The sequence below is a fragment of the Mauremys reevesii genome, linkage group 13, assembly GCF_016161935.1.
Source record: "Mauremys reevesii isolate NIE-2019 linkage group 13, ASM1616193v1, whole genome shotgun sequence".
In the NCBI taxonomy this organism is placed as follows: domain Eukaryota; kingdom Metazoa; phylum Chordata; order Testudines; family Geoemydidae; genus Mauremys; species Mauremys reevesii.
In genome coordinates this window covers 7,082,149-7,101,830 of record NC_052635.1, presented here as the reverse complement: position 1 = coordinate 7,101,830, position 19,682 = coordinate 7,082,149, and the positions used below count along the sequence as shown (strand labels likewise).

Here is a 19,682-nt window from a genome sequence, read left to right as displayed (position 1 = left end):
AGTTGATGGTGAGACCCTCTGTCATAAAGCAGTTTCATAGTCCTTCATTCACATAATCAGGGTAACAACACTTTATTCCTCCTGCCCCAATAATGAAGAAACTGGGGATCCCACAGCTGTCAAAGTGACCATTTTGGACTGCTGTGCACTCATGCTAGGCAGGGTGGGTGTGCCTATGCACACCAGATCAACCCCTGAAGTTCTTTTCCACACTTGCCACAATTCACCACCAGATGTCAGGGTAGAACTCATCCTGACTCTGCTTACACAGAGAAGGAAACTCTGTGAAGTTAGGAAGGTTTCTATCATGACAATCCTGAGCTGTTCCTAGAGCTGGAGAGGTGACGGCCAGCGGGAAGCATCAGACCATCTCCTCTGCCCTCCCATACCACACGGGCTGGAGCTTCCAGCCTCAGGGATCTGAATGAATTTGCCTGGGAATTGGCCATTCAAATCTCTTTGTTGGCTGGGTCTGGATCAGGTTTGGAGATGCTGCTGCCAAAGGCTGGGCTGAATTCTCCATCCCTGACAATATGACTGAAGCTGAGACGTTTCTCTAACAGCTCTGCTCTAGTTCAAGCCGGGATTAGCTCAGGGACGTCCCAGGGCCGGGGCTACGCAGGGGTCAGATGGGAGGAGCACCGTGATCCCTTCTGGACTTGGAATGGACGCATCTATTGAAGGAATGTTATTGCAGCAGGTCAGGGTGGAGGGACCCAGGGTGTCTGAAGGCAGCTCTGGGAATCTCTCTCATGCCTCTGGCTCAGACAAATCTGGCCTTTAGCCAGACAGGGATCAGCAACACGACATCACCTGGCCCTGGGGAGTGCTGGCCAGCACTGCCCCTGTTACCAGACAGAGAGAGCCAGATGGAGGGGAGGGTGGAGATACACAGATCGACTGGGTCTGTATCTGCCCCACAGCTACCGGATTTGGGTGTCACGGTGGGTCTGGGTGTAATTACAGCCCTCTAGTTGCTACAGCCCCATCTCGTGCAACCAGAGACCTTCCCTGCCCCACATGACATGGGTCAGGAGGGAGCTCAGTGCTGGAGATGTTTGTATCACCTCTGTACTGAGTCCAGAGGATACGCGACAGGAAGTGAAATTAACAGGCTCTGCGATGGAGGGGCTGCAGGGCCGCAGGCTCTGGGAGTGCCTGACTGAGCTGCTGTGAGCTGTGGGGAAGCAGTGAGGCCTAGTAGCAAGCCCACAGGCCTCTGCTTCAGGATGCCTGGGTTCTGTTCCCAGCTCTGCTGCTGGGTGACCTTGGAGAAGTCATGGCTCCGCTCCATGCCTCAGTTTCCCCATCTGGGGCTAATGATCCCAACCGCCTTTGTAAAGTGCTTGGAGATCTGCTCATGGGAAGAGCTGAGGCCCAGATCCACACAGGTATTCAGGCTCCCAGTGATTTCAATGGGTGTTAGGCATCCAAACCCCTCTGAGGTTCCAGGCCTACATGGTCTTATTTAGCTCTAATTTTGTTTATGGCTCAACCCAGCTTCCCTATCCTGCCCACCACCCCATTATCCTCCCCAACCCTGGATCATTCACACACACAACGTCAGTCTAGAGGCCAGTACTGGAAAAGGTGGAGCAAATTGTTCAAACAAGACAATTTTTTTTATTTTTTTAAAAATGGATTTTTCCCCCTCAGGGGCCATTGGTCATTCAAACAAGTGTCCATTTTCAATATCTTCCAAAGAGTTGGAAAGACACAAGTCTTTCTTTCGTCCCAATGTATCTCAGCGATGCTTTCCAGGTTCTCTTCTTTTGGGTTTTTCCAACCTTCATTCAGTATCACAATCATAATAAATAATTAAATATTTGTGGGGTGGGAGAGGGAAAAATAAAATAAAATAAAATAAAATATTAAAAATAAATAAAAGTTGGGTCCGGCTCAAAATGCACAAAACAAAACATTCAAAATTTCATTTTTTCACACAACCATTTCAGTGTCCTATTGCCACGTGCTGTTTAATTCAGCTAGCCACACTTCGTGGTGATAGGCTGGCCACCAAAACCGCAAGGCCCCGTTCCTGCTCTCTGGTTGGATGAAAGAAAGTTTTTAAGACATAAATGACACACTGCAGCTAGGAATTTTGATGGTAGAAAACCCTTGAAAACTGCAATGGATATAAAAATGACCAGCGTTTGTAGAGAGTGTATAGAATTCAACAGTGAAATTCCTACCCTTACTGCAGAATCCCCTAGGGTGATGTAAAACCCTGTGCACATGTACAAATTCTAATGAATCAGGAGGAAAGGTTGTCACTGAATACTTTTCTGGGTAATGGGGCATGTGGATGGGACAGATATAATACAGAGAGACCTGGGGACAGAAGGGAGACAGACGGAGATTAAAAAATCCAGGCACACATAACCTGGAAGCACAGGAATGTGGCCCTGAATAACAGGTAAGAGAAGTACCTTTTGGGGCACAGAGTCTTTTCTGGAGAGGCAGGCTTGGGACAGTGAACAGAGGAGCTGTCTGCTGCTGTTTGATTCTGATTGTGTTCAGGGAAACAGGACTTAGGATATTCCTTGTAAATAAATCAGATTTCATCAAGTAAATACCAGGCCCTATTGTGAATTTCCACTTCCAACCAGAGCACCCGCAGAGCCCCAAACATTGACTAGCCGCTTGGGGTGACAATAAAATAGAACAAAATTTTGTACATCGAAGGGGCATTTGTAGCCACAAAAGGATTTCAGGATGAGCCATTCGTAGCATTTCTTTAACAGTGAAAAAAAATCCGTCTAATATAAACCATCTCAGGAGTTACACACAGGCACGGAACCCAGTATGGCTAAATTCACCCTTTAAAAGGGAGCGTCTCCTTTAACTCAGTTTCTGCAGAGTTTCATTGATCCAGGGAATGAATTTGGAGATTCTCGTGTATACGCTGGGGGGTCGCCCATCCAGATTTCCATTGGAGACGATGCCCTGGACCACCCCATCGCACACCAGGGGCCCGCCAGAATCTCCCTGTCAACAAGAAGAAGAAGATCAGTGACTGACATTACCCAGCATGGCCTGTCCTCAGGAGATCGCAGATTGCATGTGGGACAGGTGCTCTCTGCAGCTAAAGGCCCAGACCTGGTCCCCAAACACAACTGGCCTAGAAATGGGTCGGCAGAGAGAGAAATCTAGAGCTGGGCAGAATGATGTACCTGTGGAAAAGGCAGTTTCCACAACACTGACATTTTCCATAATTTTTTTTTATTTCCCTGAGAATTTTCCATTTTTGTATCAGGAATATTGAAATTAAATATTTCATTTCAAGCCAGTTCCACCCAAATGAGAATATTCCATAGTTAGTGATCAGTGCAACAAAATCTTAAACTGCTTTTTAACTATTCATGCAATGGCTTATGGGCGTTGTAGTTCAGGTCTTCATTCCCTCCTAAGGGCTTGTCTCTGTGGAGGACTTCATCTCCCATAATGCAATTCACATTTGCTTCTGACTGATCTCTTTGGGGCATCTTGGGAATCACATAAATCAGTGCATTGTGGGAGATGTAGGCCATGCAGGAGCTACTTAAGGGAAAATAGAGGCCTGAACTAGGCTCCCAGAAGGCAATGTGCTGATTAGGAACTGCAGCTTAATGTTGAACTGGCTTGAAATGAAGCATTTTGAGTGAACTCAACAACCCAAATCCTAGATTCATAGAAATGTTGGGCTGGAAGGAACCTCGAGATGCCATCTAGTCTAACCCTCCTCTTGGAAGTCAGACCAAATAAACCTAGAGCATCCCTGACAGGTGTTTGTCCAACCTGGTCTTAAAAACCTCCAATGACAGGGATTCCTCAACCTTCTTAGTTAACCTGTTCCAAAGTTTAAGGACCCTAGAGTTAGAAAGTTTTTCCTTATATCCAACATGAATCTCCCTTGCTGAAGATTAAGCCCATTACTTCTTGTCCCACCTTCAGTGGACATGGAGAACATTTGCTAACTGTCCTCTTGATAGCAGCCCTTAATATATTTGAAAATGGTTATCATGTCCCCTCTCCAGCCTCATCTTCTCTAGCCTCAATATGCTCAATTCTTTCAGCCTTTCCTCCTAGGTCAGCTGTTCTAAACCTCTGATCATTTATTTGTTCTTGTTTCTCTCCTCAGGACTCTCTCCAGTTTGTTCACACAGAAGGAAATGTTTAAATGTGTTCACATTTCAGCATGTTTCATTTTGATTAAAAATGTTGCAATGAAACATTTCAACATTTCTGAGTCAACCCCTTTGTTTTGGAATTTACATTCTGCCAAAAATGTTCATATCTCAACTTTTCTTCGAAAACAAAGATTGAAATGTTGCCAATTCCCGTGATACAGGAACACTGACTCTCCCTCAGCTCCAGTTCCTTCCTGGCCCCATAGATGTCAACATCAAATCTCCCATCCACATCTATGGGGCCAGGATTTCACCCAGGATCCTGTCTGTTGGGTAGCCTCAGGGTTGACTTCACTAGTAGATCCTCCATTGATGGTGAAGAGTAGAAAGGCTCAGAACATGTGGTGATGCAGGGGGGCGGGTGTTCCCCTTTTTCATCTACATTGTTCCTGGAACATTTTGCTAAAACATCGAAGACCAACAATTTCTAGTTATGGTGCATCATGGGAGTTGTATTTCAGGTGCCTCCTGCCCTTATGGGAACACAGGACAGGAAGGGCCCTACTGGGTCATGGAGTCAAGGCTTCGCTATCCCAGACAGCCCCATTTTATCATCCCATCCATAAACTTATCAAGCTCCATTGGCATCCTGGTTAGGCTGTTCCCTCAAACTGATCCTGTTGGAGGTTGTTCCAGAACCTTCTCCTTCTGAGGGTTAGAAACTTTCTTCTCATCTCCAGCCTCCATCGATCCTCACCCCGATTTGTCCTTTAGCTTCAATGGTCATCTTGTTCCTTTGTGTTCCCCCCATCCCAATGTATTTGTAGAGCAATCAGATCCCTCTCAGCCTGTGTGCTAGGCTTAGCTAGCCCAGGTATTTTGCTCCCCTATTGTCAAACCGTCTCTCCATTCCCCTGATCATCCCACCAGCTCTTCTCGGCACCTGGTCCAGCCAGAATCCTTCTTTCTTGGCCAGGGCTGCCCAGAACTCTGCACTGGATTCCAGCTGAGCTCTCCCCAGAGCCTTCTCCTCTGGCATTAAAACCTCCCTCTCTACTGGAGACACCTCGGCTGCACCATCCCAGGATTGTATTAACCTTTCTCGTGGCCATCACCCACTGTCTGCCCATAGTCATGCTGCAATCAACTGACACACCCTCCCCGTCCCCCTCAGCTGCTTCAAGCTCATGAGCCCCCAACTCAGAGCAGCAATTTTCTTGTTACTTGTCCTTACATGCATGAGCCCATGTTAAATTTCATCCTGTTTCCACCAGCACCTTGCACAAGGGCACTAACAGTGGAGATACCTCTCTGGAGACATCCTAGGTGCTGATCTCCCTGGCTGGGCTGCATCTCCCACGTTGCACCATAGGCTCCCTTCTTGGGGCAGTGGAGCATGGGAGGGGCATGGCCATACTGGTTTCCACCAGTTCCTTTCCCTTGAGCAGCTTTCTGTACCCCCAAGCAGGCGGGGGGATATTTACATGGAACGGTGATTTCTTGACATGGGGGCTGCCGGCGCACAGCATGGTGGTGGGGTCGTAATGACGGTACTGCTTTCTGCACAGGCTGTCCGACACCACCTCCTGCTCTGCCTCCTGCAGCCTGTTGGTGGTGCTGTTCACTCCGGTCTGACCCCACCCGGCCACGCTGCACTCGGTGCCTGGGCTGACGTGGTGATTGGCCTCTGGCAGGGGGATGGGCACCACCCACTCGGTCAGCTCCGCGCTGTGCCACAGCTGCCATGGATGAGAGAGAGAGAATGGACCAGGATCAGTACAGGAATCGGAGCTGCTGTGGGGCAACACCAACCTGGGTGTAGGATGGATGTGTGTCCAGGGAGCGATTGTGAGGTCACTGGGGGCCAGGTGGCAGGATAAGGGCAGTGCCTGCAGCAGTGTGCAGCAGTGTGAGATCACTGGGGATGAGGTGATTGGATGGGGCAGTGCCCTGGCAGTGTGAGGTCACTGGGGACAGGTGATGGGATGGGGGCAGTGCCTGTAGCAGTGTGAGGTCACTGGGGGCAGATGATGGGATGGGGGCGGTACCTTCAGCAGCATGATGTCATTGTCAAAGTTCTCATTGTTGAAGTCAGGGTGCTGGACCCAGCGACGGGCCCGGATCATTTGCCAGTTCTGTCCCGGCTCCGTGAAGTCTTGGACTCCCAGGTAGACAAAGATGTTGCTGGAAAAGTCAGGGGGAGAATATGGGGGGGGGGATAGTGCCCATTGTATGGTAGGCTGGGTCCGTTACAGGCCCTCGGGAAGGGACACCAGCCCTGCTCCTGCCCTGTGCAGATTTCTACCTAAAGTTGTGCGACTGAGTAACACAGAGACCATCTTACGGACCTACATCAGGATGGACTTCCTCCTTCTCCATTCTGGTTGGCTAAAGAGACCCCAAAAGGCTGACCTACGCACTACTCTGCTATTCAGAGTGACCCATTGTCCAGTTCTGGTGTCCATGGTTCAAGAAAGACATTGATAAATTGGGGAGAGGTCATAGAACAGCCACGAGAGTGATCAAACAATTGGAAAACCTATCCTATACTAAGAAACTCAAGGTCATTTGATTTCAAGTTCACAGGCACTATAAAGGATTCTGGTTTTTTGGTTTTTTTTTTCAATTATTGTTTCATGGTATGATTTTTTAACAGGGACTGTAACTAACCAGTGGAACAATTTCCAAAGGTCATGGTGGATTCTTCATCATTGGCCACTTTTAATCAAGACTGGATTTTTCTTTTAAAGATTTGCTGTAGATCAGAATTATTTGGCAGATGGTCTGTCATCTGTGTTATACAGGAAGTCATGCGAGATGATCACAATGACCTTGCAATCTATGAATCTTAGAACTACATTGCAGAAGAAGGAAAACACACCTGGAAACGTGTAAGGCCCTAACCTGGTTGTAACTTTGAAATAGTAAAAGAAAAAGGGGGAATCCAGATGCCTAAGCAGGGCCAACACAGAAATAAGATCGCTGGAATGAATGAAACATACAAATAAGAAAAAAAACAGGAGTACTTGTGGCACCTTAAAGACTAACAAATTTATTTAAGCATGAGCTTTCGTGAGCTACAGCTCACTTCTTCGGATGTGAAGTGAAAAAACAGATTGACAGAGCCAGAAGAGAACCCAGAAGCCACCTACTACAGGACAGGCCTAAAAAAGAAAATAACAGAACACCACTAGCCATCACCTACAGCCCCCAACTAAAACCTCTCCAGCGCATCATCAAAGATTTACAACCTATCCTTAGAGATGATCCCTCACTCTCACAGATCTTGGGAGACAAGCCAGTCCTCGCTTATAGACAGCCTCCCAACCTGAAGCAAATACTCACCAGCAACCGCACACCATACAACATAAACACTAACCCAGGAACCTATCCTTGCAACAAAGCCCGATGCCAGCTCTGTCCACATATCCATTCAAGTGACACCATCATAGGACCTAATCACATCAGACACGCCATCAGGGGCTCATACACCTGCACATCTACCAACGTGATATATGCCATCATGTGCCAGCAATGCCCCTCTGCCAGGTACATTGGCCAAACCGGACAGTCTCTACGCAAAAGAATAAATGGACACAAATCTGACATCAGGAATCATAACATTCAAAAACCAGTGGGAGAACACTTCAACCTCTCTAACCACTCAGTGACAGACTTGAAGGTGGCAATTTTGCAACAAAAAAACTTCAAAAACAGACTCCAAAGAGAAACTGCTGAACTTGAATTAATATGCAAACTAGATACTATTAACTGTGGGTTAAACAAAGACTGGGAATGGTTGGGTCATTACACCAATTGAATCTATTTCCCTATGTTAAGTTCTCCTCACACCTTCTATGGGCCATCTTAATTATCACTTCAAAACGTTTTTTTTCCTCCTGCTAACGATAGCTCATCTCAATTGATTAGACTCTGCCTGTTGGTATGCATACTTCCACCTTTTCATGTTCTCTGTATGTATAAATATCCCCTGTCTGTGTGTTCCATTCTATGCATCCGAAGAAGTGAGCTGTAGCTCATGAAAGCTCATGCTTAAATAAATTTGTTAGTCTTTAAGGTGCCACAAGTACTCCTGTTTTTTTTTTTTTTTGTGGATACAGACTAACACGGCTGCTACTCTGAAACCTGACAAATAAGAAAAGGATCAAAGAATTCTTTATGCACCGTCGCCATCTACTGGTTATGGACAAAAGTAGCAGAAAGCCCAGATCTGTCCCTGGAAATGACCCTGGAGACAGAGGTCAGTAAGTGGGATATGAGAGGTTGCTGAGTGCATCACAAAAGACGTTGAAGCCCAGAACGGTGCCCAGATGTTTGGCTCAGCACCTTTGGACAGCCCCTTCCCTCCTCTAAGGTTAGCAGGACATGAGAAAAAGTGGTGAGAGTTTGTGGCAAAGATTGTATCTAGTTTGCGGGGTTTAGGCTTTAAAATCTAACAGGCACGCAGGCAAATTTGTAATTTTCACATCCCGTAAACACTTCTAATCTTTGGGCTAATATATTTCCAGCTCTGATCCAGCCCCAGGGTCGGGGACTGGCTGGCTCAGGGAGCCTTTCTCCAGGCTCCGGGCAGAGATCTGCTGGCTCAGGGGTGGGGGAGGGCACGTTTCTTACCACAGGTTGCAGTTACAATGAGCCGCCGTCACCACCACGTCCTCCCGGATCAGGAACCCTCCGCAGTTTTCTGTTGACCCAATTTGCACATAGGCCATGTAGGGTCTGGAGCTGAGCAGGGCTTCCTGGCCCTCGATGACCCAGTCTGGAGAGAGACAGGGAGGGGTTCAAAAGGGAGTCTGGAGAGTGAGACCAAGAGCCCAATGCAACCCAGACCCTAATCCCTCAGCCCATCCCCTAGCCCACCTGGGGCAGCCCCTGGGGCCCCCCAGCCCAGCCTCCCCCTGGATTATCCCCTCACCCCAACCAGCCTGGTCCCTACCCATACATGTACCCGCTGTACATCTACCTATTCCCACGTGGACCTGTCCATCCATCCATCCATCCATCCATCCATCCCTTATCCCATACATGCCCATCAATTTGTCCGTCTGTGGGGCCACCGCCTGGCCATCATCAGTCTCTGAACAAGGCCAAGGATTCCCTCTCACCACTCGGCCCCATGTCCCATCTCCTGATACCCACCTGAGCCTGATGGTTAATTCTATCCCCCTGCCCCTGGCATGGCCTGTGCTGCCCTCGGGCCCTGATCTCCCACATCTCACCACTAGAGCCAGGTAAAAGTTTTTAAGCAATTGGTTAATTTGCCAAAAAATGCAACTTTGGGGCATCAAAAGAACCAAATTCTGAGGATTATTTTGGATCAAAGAATTCTTTTCGGGAAAAAGTAGGCAATTTTCATTCTAGGCATCTCACTTTTTTGGTTTGAAATGTTGTTTTGTTTAGAAATGGCGTGATTTTTTTTTAAATAAATGATTAAAACAGTGGGGAAAAAACCCTTTAAAGTGAGCTGAAATCAAATGAGAAAACACCCCCAACATTTTTATGGGGGATTGAAGGAAGCACCTGGCAGCAAATCAAAAAGAAAACAAAATTGGTTCTGGATCAATGTTTTGTTTCACAATTGTATTTTGATTCAAAACTCAGCTAATTAAAGAAAATAAGGATGAAAAACACCTGAACAGGCCCCAAAATGAAACCAAAAAGAAAAAGAAACATTTGTTTCAGGTCAAAGGAAGCACCCCAAAGGAAATGGAAAAAATTGAAAAATATTTGCTTTGAAATAATATCTTTTTAGGGTTTTCGTTCAAGAAGAAAAAATTATTTTGCCCAGATTTTTGGACCCAAAAACTCAGCGACTCACTCAGCTCCACTCTGACCGTGAGCCCCCCCAGGGCCGGGACATCAACCAGTTTCTCAACTCCACTCACCAGCATGAAGCGTCGTGGGCAGGAAAAAGGCCGCGGCGAACGGGAGAAAGGCTGTGGAGAGCAGCAGCAGCATCCTTGGTTCAAATCCAGGGGCTGGGACTGGTGGGTCTGTCAGAGCCCCGAGGTTTATATAGAGCGGGTGGCGGGGAGGGACCCCTGGGTAGAGGTGAGCTGGGAAGTGCAGGGTCACGTACCCAGCTATGAAAAAAATTCCCCAGCAGTGATGTGTCAGGGTTGGAGAGTCCCTGAAAGGAAATATTGAGCCACATCCCCTTCTGCATTGGGGGAGTTTCCTTCCTGCTCTGGTTCCATCCCTGCTCTTGGCTGGGATCGTGGCCAGCACTGATGCCTTCCAACTGCAGATGGCAAACTCCCCTCTTGTCTGTTCGGCCCCTGGATCTTAGATCCACATATGTTCAGGCCAACAGTGTCCATTCCACCCTCCCATCTGCCCTCCCGAGGGACCAGGCTGGAGAACCTCGCCCAGCTCCCCCGGACTGAGCCCCATCATTGGTGTCCAGTGAACGCCTCTTCCAGCAAGGCAGACAGGTTGGGTCTGACACCAGCCAGAGACAGAGAAACCCCCCTACCCGAGGGAGCTGGTTCTCCCTCCTTGTCCTACACTGGGGTTTCCTTTCCTGTTTGATTTGGTTGGGCTTCAGCTATTGTTATAGGCTCTTGCTCTGCCTTTCCCTGCTCAATTGAAGAGATTCCTGGTACTTGGTTTCATCTCCCTTTGAAGGTCCTTGTGCCCCAAGCACAAGCACCTCCTCAGGAACTTGCGGAGAAACCAAAGAAAGTGAGCTGAGCTCTTTCAGTCTCTCACTGCCAGGTGCTTTCTCCAGCCCTCGCACCATTGGCCTGGCCCAGGGCCGGTTCCAGGGACCAGCGCTCCAAGCATGTGCTTGGGGTGGCACTTCTCAAGGGGCAGCATTACAGCGCTTGGGGCAGCACTCCGGCCCTTTTTCTTTCTTTCTTTTTTTTTTTTGCTTTGGCGGTGGCACTACGGCTTTTTTTTTTTTTTTGCTTGGGACAGCAAAAACCCTAGCGCCGCCCCGCCTGGCCCCGTCCTGCCCCATCATCAGTTTGTCACCATCCCTTTAAAAATGCACTTCCCAGAACTGGTGCATGATCCCAATTCCCAAACACTCCTCCCTGGTCCTGATCATCATGGCCCTAGTCGGGTCAAAATAATATTTGGCTGGGGAATTCTGCACCAGCTGGGATGGAGAGAAACTGCTTTAGGAAAGAACTTGGTTCTCTTGGGTTTGGGTCTGTGGGGCAGCCGGGGATGCTGAAGACAGGATTAAAATCCTTCAGCAACCTCTGCATCTGAGAGAAACTATGTGGCCAGGTCTTAAATTATGCTCAGCCCCCAAAGGCCAATAGGGATCTTAGCTGCAGTGCAAGTCCAGAGTCTGTCTCTCTCTCCCCCGCCACCATCTATCTATATCTCTGAGCCATTAATGAACTCATGGACAATCTGAGGGATCCCAGAGGACTGGAAAAGGCAAAGACATCACCTGTCTATAAAAAGGGGAATAAGAGCAACCCAGGGAATTATAGACCAGTCATCTATATTTTGGTACCTGGAAAGAGAATGGAGCAAATATTCCAACACCCACATTGTAAGCACCTAAAAGAAAGGAAGGTGATAACTAAGAGTTAACATGGATTTGTCAAGAAAAAATCATGTCTAACCAACCTACTCTCTTTTGACAGGGTAACAAGCCTAGTGGATGGGGGAAGCAGTAGATGTGGTTTATTTTGACTTTAGTAAAACTTTTGATACTGTCTCACAAGACCGTCTCATAAACAAACTAGGGAAATGTAACCTAGATGAACCTACTATAAGGTGGGTAGTCAACTGCTTGGAAAACCATTCCCAGAAAGTCATTATCAGTGGTTCACAGCCAAGCAGGAAGGGTATAATGAGACCGGTCCTGCAGGGATATGTCCTGGGTCAGATTCTAGTCCATAACTTCATAAATGATTAGATAATGGCATAGAAACTACACTCATATTGTATGCGGATGATACCAAGCTGGGAGGGGTTGAGAGTGGTTTGAAGGACAGGATTAGAATTCAAACTGATCTTAACCAACTGGAGAGATGGTCTGAAATAAACAGGACACAAATCAATAAGGACAAATGCAAATCTCTTTATTTAGGAAGGAACAATCAGTTGCACACAAACAAAATGGGAAATGACTGCCTGGGAAGGAGCACTGCAGAAAAGGATCTGGGGTCATAGTGTATCAAAAACTAAATAAGAGTCAACAATGTAATCCTGTTGCAAAACAAGCTAACGTCATTCTGGGCTGTATTACAGGAGTGTTGTAAGCAAGATACGAGAAGTAATTCTTCAGCTGTACTCAGCACTGATTAGGCCTCAACTGGAATGTTGTGTCCATCTGAGAGCCCGGCACTTCGGGAATGATATGGAGAAACTGGAGAAAGTCCAGAGGAGAGCAACAAAATTGATTAAAGGACTAGAACACATGACCTCTGAGGAAAGATTGAAAAAATTGGGTTTGTTTAGTCTGGAAAAGAGAAGGCTGAAGGGGACATGGTAACAGTCTTCAAATGCCTAAATGATCATTATGAATAAGAGGGTGATAAATTGTTTTCCTTAACCGCTGAAGAAAGGACAAGAAGCAATGGGCTTAAATTGCAGCAAGGGAATTTTAGGTTGGACATTAGGAAAAAATTCCTGACTGTCAGGGTGGTTAAGCACTAGAACAAATTGCCCAGAGATGTTGTGGAATTGCTGCCTTTGGAGATTTTTAAGAGCAGGTTCCACAAACACCTGCCAGGGATAGTCTAGATAATACTTAGACCTGCCTCATTGCAGGGGACTGGACCAAATGATGTATCAAGGTCCCATCCAGTCCTACATTTCTTTCTTTCTTTCTTTCTTTCTTTCTTTCTTTCTTTTGAGTTTTGATTGTTTAGATCTTATTTGTTTAGTAAAATTTGTTTGTTGATGTTGATTTAATTCTGGGTAATTATTTCAGGTTACGTTGGGCTTAATAAGGAGGGTGCATCAATGTTGCAAGTGTAATTCTTATGGTTGAAAAGACCATCCCTCCATCCACCCATCCATCTCTGCCCACTCATCCATCCATCCATGCATCCATCCAAGCCACCTGTACATCCTCCAATGCCCACGCATATCCATACATGCACTGATCCCCTCCTATCCATCCATCCATCCATGCATCCCAGTCATCTGTACATTTATCCATCCTCATAAACTTCCATCCATCCCCATAGACGTCTATCTAAATTAATTGATTCTAAGGCAGGAAGGTACTACTAGATTATCTAGTCCGACCTCATGTATAACACAAACCAGAGAACTTCCCTAAAATAATTCCTAGAGAAGATTATTTAGAAAAAAAATCATCCAGTCTTGATATAAAAATGGTCAGTGATGAAGAACACACCTTGACCTTTGGCTAGTTGTTCCAATAGTTAATGACCCCCCTTGTCAAAAAATTATACCCTATTTCCAGCATAGGTGCCGACTTCCCCTCTTCCCAGTGGGTGCTCGACCCCCCCGACCCCTGACCCCACCCCTGACCCACTCTCACCCCATCCCCAATCCACTTCTTCCCAAAAGTCCCCGACCCACCCCACTATCCACCTTGGCCCCCAAATCTTTCATAGAGTCCCTGCTTCCCAGGCTAGAGTGCCCCAGTCTTTGTTCCTAGATGTATACATTGACATTTGGGTATGTTAAAATGTGTATTGTTTGCTTGCACCCAGTTATGAAAAAATCCAGATCACTCTGTCCTGTCCTCTGCATTATTTACCACTCCCCCAATTTTTGAGTCATCTGCAAACATGATCAGTGATGATTTTATGTTTTCTTCAAGGGCATTGATAAAAATGGTAAATTGCATATGACAAAAACAGATCCCTGAGCTCACAAGAAACACCCATTTGATGTTGATTGCCCATTTACAGGTACATTTTGAGACCTCTCATTTAGCCAGGTTTTAATCCATGTCATGTGTGCCATGGTCATCTTATAGTGTTCTAATTTTTTAATCAACATCTGTGGTACCAAGTCAAATGCCTTCCAGAATTATGTGTATAACATCACCACTGTTACCGTTATCAACCAAAGTTGTAATCTGATCAAAAGGAGACAAGGTCCATGAGGTGATATCTTTTATTGGACCAACTTATGTTGATGAGAGACACAAGCTTTCAAGCCTACACAAAGCTCTTCTTCAGGTCTGGGAAAGATTCTCGGGGTGTGACAGCTAAGTACAAGGTGGAACATGTTGTTTAGCCTAAGCAGTGAGCACATACATCTTTCCAAGCTCAACATCAGAAGCAAGCTCCGCACAGACCAGGACCCACCAACTCAAAATAGCATCAGACCAGGCCAGGACAAAGGATGCAAAACTTGCAGACACATCTCCACTGCTACAATGATCCACACCCCCTCCCACAATGCACCTTTCAAGGCCCATGGGTCCTACACATGCCCATCACAGCATGTGGCTTCCTTCATCCAGTGCACTAAATGCCCCAATAACAAATAGGTGGGTGAAATGAGACAACCACCCTCGAATGAACTCACACAGAAAAATGATGAAAGACAAAAAGACCTTATCACTCGGCCCGGGGCAAACACTTTTCACCAAATGATCACTCTGTATCTAACCTCTCGGTCCTCATCCTCAAAGGAAACCTGCACAACTCTTGCAAAAGATGAGCCTGGGAGCTTAAATTCATAACTTCTCTAGATAGTAAAAAAAAAGCTAAAAAGAAGAAGAAGAAGAAGAAGAGGTGTATAGAGACAGTTGATTCATGGCTTATTACAACAATCTGTAACCCACTAAACTCCTCCCCCCCCACCTTTTCCACACTTTTTCTCCCGCTATTACTGGAGAGGTGTTAACAGGCTACTTCATCTTGAATGCTCTATTGAAATACGTGTTAACTTCATGTGCTGAACAATCTGTTTCCACCGTGCATTGAGCTTTGACACACGGACGATCTTTCCTGGACCAGAAGATGAGCTCTGTGTAAGCTCCAAAGCTTGTCTCTCTCTAAGAGAAATTGATGTAGTAGGATATCTGAAATATCCTGGGACCTGCAGGCTCCAACAAAGCTGTATATATATATATATATATATAAAGATACTATATATATATATATATATATATATATATATATATATATATATATATATGCTGCAAAACATCTGTTAAGTTAAACAACGGTCGAGCTATACACACATTGGGACAGTAGGGGGTGCTGTTGTCACAACAAGGGAATTCCCGCTGAGTCAGTATCTCTAGGAGACAGGGAACAGGGTATAGCAACAAATCCTCTGTTCACATTCAGTGGCCATGAGGGGCAGACGTGGGGCGAACACCAGGCAGAGCAGTTGCAGTCAGATGCAGACTGGAATCCAGACACACACGTGGAGGATGCTGAATCAAGCATTTTATTGTACCACAAGTGGCATGTGCCGAGTGGAAAGAAGAGTTTCACAACGGCTTTCTCAGGAATGTCTCGGAACCAGCGTGAATTGAGCGAAGGTTCATGCACAGGGCAGAATCATGGTCCGGATCAGGATCGGTAAGAATTGAAAAAGTCAGATATGGGACCTGCCCCCTATAGATGGTACCAGGTCTGATTGGACCCCAGGAAGTGGAGACTGGCTGGCTCAGGGATGGGGGAATGGGACATTGTGGCTTTCCCCTCCAGGGGGTGCCGGCTCCAAAATATCAGCCTTTCTATAGAGGGTTGTTTTTTTTTGCACCATCCTCTAGGGTTTAATAGAGAGAATCTGAATCCTGCACCGGAATCCCATAGGATAGTCCAAAAAGTCCCAGAGACACACACGGGTTTTATTCTAGCAGCTATGAACTGCTTCCCCTACTCACAATCTGTTTTGAGACCAATCAATTCTTAGCATTTTTCTAAGAGTAATGAAGGTAATCTACATCAGGGGTTCCCAACCCTGGGCCGTGGCTTGTTCAGGATAAGCCCCTGGTGGGCCGCGAGATGCTTTGTTTACCTGAGCATCCATAGGTACGGCCGCTCGCAGCTCCCACTGGCTGCATTTCGCTGTTCCCGGCCAATGGGAGCTGTGAGAAGCAGTGGCCCGGCCCGCTCTCAGGGGTCAGGGAATGGGATATGGCATCTTTCCCCTCTAGGGGAACTGGCTCTGATCCAGCCCCAGGGCAGGGACTGACTGGCTCAGGGGTGGGGGATGGCATGTTTCTTACACCAGGTTGCAGTTACAACGAGCTGCTGTCATCACCACATCCTCTGAAATCAAGATCCCCTCCACAGCATCCATCTCCATCTCCGCCTGTCCCTATCTTCAGGAAGGCCATGTAAGTTCTGGGGTGACACTCGGCTTTCTTTCCCGGGATGATCTCCCCTGGCAGAGAGACGGGGAGGGTAAAACTCACCTGCTTTGGAACAACAGGAGGCTGGAGTGTTTAACCAAGGACCTCAGTCCTATCCCTACCCTCATCCTCAACCCTGCCCTCTGCTGCCCAGATCAGCCCCTCAACCCAGCCAGCCCAGTTTCCGTGCCCCCTCCTCCTGGATCGGTTACTCAACCCAGCTAAGGTGGAGATCACTAGCACTCCCCTCCCACCGCACTGAGTTCACTGGAGAATCCCATTGAGGTCAGTGATTATGGAGCTCTGTTGAAACCCTGCCCCACATGTCTCAGGTCAGATCTGCCCCCCCTAGCCAGGGGGGTTTTGATCTTTCCAGACCCACCTTGCCCTTGCAACACCTGCCCCATTAATCAGCTGTAAGCGCAATCTCTCTGGCAGGGCCCCGGGCAGCCTAGAAATGGGGGGCAGCAGATCAGTGTCAATCCCTGGACATTCCCAGCTCTGCCCAGCTACCAGAATGGCCCCATAGGGCACAGACAGATTAGGGCAGCCCAGAGGTCTCCTGCGCTGGCTACTGGTGCAGGAAGAGCCGGTCTCCACCCAGGGCTGAAAAATTAGGTGGGCTCCCAAATGTGCTGATCCAATGGCCTCCCAGCTCTGTGGTTAACCAGAGCCATGGGGCACAGCCCTTGAGCTAAAGGGGTGAGGCAGTTAGCCGGCAGCACTAGGAGGTTGTTATCCTGCATGTGGCCTCCAGGGGATGTCACACACCCATGATCGGGGGCTGATGTTCATTTGTGGGAAGCTTCCCTAATGCAGACAAGATCCCCATGGATCTGTGGCAACAACTTCCACCCCCGCCGCTCCCCACCTCACTGACCCGCAGATGCCTCGGCCCTGGGGCACCTCACAAGGGGGCAGGGGAGATGGTGAGGAGAAGCTGCCTCCTTTCACAGCCCCCCGTGATTCCTGTATTGGGGAAGCAGCCTCAGGCCCTTCCACTGAGCCATGTGCAGGCTCTGCTCCCTATGGGGCCCCCCCATACTCAGAAGCTCGAGCCCTGGAGGGAGGAGAACAGCCAAGGGGAGCAGGAGTAGCAGCAACACCCCCTGCACCAGAGCAGGGAAGGAGAAGGTGTTTCACACACAGCCCCGGAGGTTTTATAGAAATGGCTGGAGGGAACAGGAAACTTCAGCGTAAAACTCTCTGCCATGTGGCTCACTGGAGAAGTCCCCGTGTGGGCTGGGGGGAGGGTCAGGCCCTGCTGAGTCTGCACATCTGGGCATCTTCTGGGGCTGCTCAGTGCCTGGAGCCCTGCACGGCTGGGGCTGGCCCATGCCCCATTGGGCCCAGCTGGGGCCCTGCAGCTGCTGTCTCCGTGCACATCTGGTGCTGAGCTGGGGGACGTGAGTTCGCTGCTAACACCAGAGACACTAGAGTCTCTCCCCGCCTATTGTAGTGTGGGCTGTGGTTAACCTGAACTCATCTCAGCTGTGGATGGGAACCCGGCCCTTTGATCCTTCTCACATCTCCCCCCACCCTGACAGAGACAGGGGGAGGGGCTGAGGTCAGAGATACCAAATGTTGCACTTCAAGGTGTTAGTGATAGCAGGGCCTCTCACACATATCTTGCTGAGGCTGGGAAAATACAACCCAATGAGCCGGCCAGTTCTCATCCCTGAGGCCAGATGGGAGCTGGTGGCCCCTAAAGCGAAAAGGCCCCAAATCCAATTCACCTCCCCCCTGAGCCAGCCAGTCCCCCGCCCTGTGGCCAGATCAGAGACAGCGCTGCCTGGACAGGAAAAGCCCCATGTCCCTAAACCTGCCCCCTCACCATCCTGGTGGCTCACATCCCTAGTTGGTGTCAGTGGGGCCAGATCCCAGCTGGGGTCAGTGGGGCACAGCAGTGCAATAACCCACAGTGTAACTGCCAGCGGTTAGGGGTCTCCCCTTCCAAGCAGTGGGAGAAACCCATGGTGCTTGTTAAATGGCTGGAGAGAGACTCCGTTTAACAGGAATTGCCCTGAATAGAGAGAAGGAAACACTGTGAGGGTGAAAAGGTTTATATCAAGTCGACGCTGAGCTGTTCATAGAGCTGGAGAGGTGACAGCCTGTGGGGATCATCAGGCCATCTCCTCTCCCCACCCCCATGCAGTGCAGGCCAGAGCGCCCAGCGTAGGGGATCTGAATGACTTTGCCTGGGAATTGGCCATTCAAATCCCTTCGGCAACTGGGCCAGTGTCAGGCTCGGAGACGCTGCTGCCCAGGGCCAGGCTGGATTCTCCATCCGTGGTGACGTGTAACTCAAGCCGAGACTGTTGTCAGATGCTACCGGTGTGGTGTTCTGCTCTGTTCAATGTTGATATCAATCAGCTGCGTGCATGTTCCCTTTGTGTGCTGCAAAGTAATGCACTACTATACACCCTAACTATACAGATACAATGATGGGGTCTAAATTAGCTCTTACCTCTCAAGAAAGAGATCTTGGAGTCATTGTGGCTAGTTCTCTGGAAACATCCACTCAATGTGCAGCGGCTGTCAAAAAAGTGAACAGAATGTTGGGAATCATCAAGAAAGAGATAGACAATAAGACAGAAAATATCATATTGCCTCCATATAAATCCATGGCACGCCCACACCTTAAATACTGTGTGCAGATGTGGTCGCTCCAGCTCAAAAAAGATATATTGGAATTGGAAAAAGTTCAGAAAAGGGCAACAAAAATAATTAGGAGTATAGAATGGCTTTCATATGAGGAGAGTTTAATAAGACTGGGACTTTTCAGCTTGGAAAAGAGTCGACTAAGGAGGGATATTATAGAGTAGTTCACAGCCAAACAGGAAGGGAACATGGAGTGGGGTCCCACAGGCATCTGTTGCGGGTCAGGTTCTATTCAATAATTTCATACATGATTTAGATAATTGCATACAGAGTACATTTATAAAGCATTTGGATGATATCAAGCTGGGAGGGGGTTGCGAGTGCTTTTGGGGACAGGATTAGAATTCAAAATGATTTTAAGCCGGAGAGATGTTATGAAAAAAACATGGCACAATTCAATAAAGACAAATGCAAATCTCTGTATTTAGGAAGGAACACTCAGTTGCACACAGACGAAATGGGAAATGACTGCTTGGGAAGGAGTTCTGCAGAAAAGTATCTGGGGTCATAGTGGACCACAAATTAAATATGAGCCAACAATGGAATCCTGTTGCAAAACAAGCAAACATCATTCTGGGATGAATTAGTAGCAGTGTTGTAAGCAAGACACGAGAAATAATTCA

At 47.8% G+C, this 19,682-nt stretch overlaps 1 protein-coding gene across 2 annotated transcripts; it reads right to left on the bottom strand.

Annotated features, from left to right (window-relative positions):
- Window positions 1–1,647: 1,647 nt before the first annotated feature.
- Window positions 1,648–10,130, bottom strand: LOC120380335 (duodenase-1-like). Of its 2 annotated transcripts, XM_039497971.1 has the most exons (6): window positions 10,016–10,130; window positions 8,745–8,889; window positions 6,158–6,293; window positions 5,594–5,848; window positions 2,820–2,988; window positions 1,648–1,787 (listed from the first exon to the last, which is right to left on the bottom strand). In XM_039497971.1, the coding sequence occupies exons 1-5, from the start codon at window positions 10,086–10,088 to the stop codon at window positions 2,842–2,844; spliced, it is 756 nt and encodes a 251-aa protein (XP_039353905.1). In that variant the 5' UTR covers window positions 10,089–10,130; the 3' UTR covers window positions 1,648–1,787; window positions 2,820–2,841. The 2 variants fall into 2 exon arrangements, with proteins under 2 accessions (XP_039353905.1, XP_039353904.1); XM_039497970.1 differs by lacking the exon at window positions 1,648–1,787 and having other exon boundaries at window positions 2,500–2,988; window positions 10,016–10,129.
- Between the last annotated feature and the right edge of the window lie 9,552 nt (window positions 10,131–19,682).

What these genes read in the sequence shown, in the direction of transcription:
- LOC120380335 (XM_039497971.1), bottom strand. Translation starts at nt 10,088, where the DNA reads ATGCTGCTGCTGCTCTCCACAGCCTTTCTCCCGTTCGCCGCGGCCTTT. An exon ending in CATTGTAACTGCAACCTGTG is followed by an intron (nt 6,294 to 8,744) that starts GTAAGAAACGTG and finishes TGACTTTTCCAG; the next exon opens with CAACATCTTTGTCTACCTGG. An exon ending in ATGACATCATGCTGCTGAAG is followed by an intron (nt 5,849 to 6,157) that starts GTACCGCCCCCA and finishes CATCCATGGCAG; the next exon opens with CTGTGGCACAGCGCGGAGCT.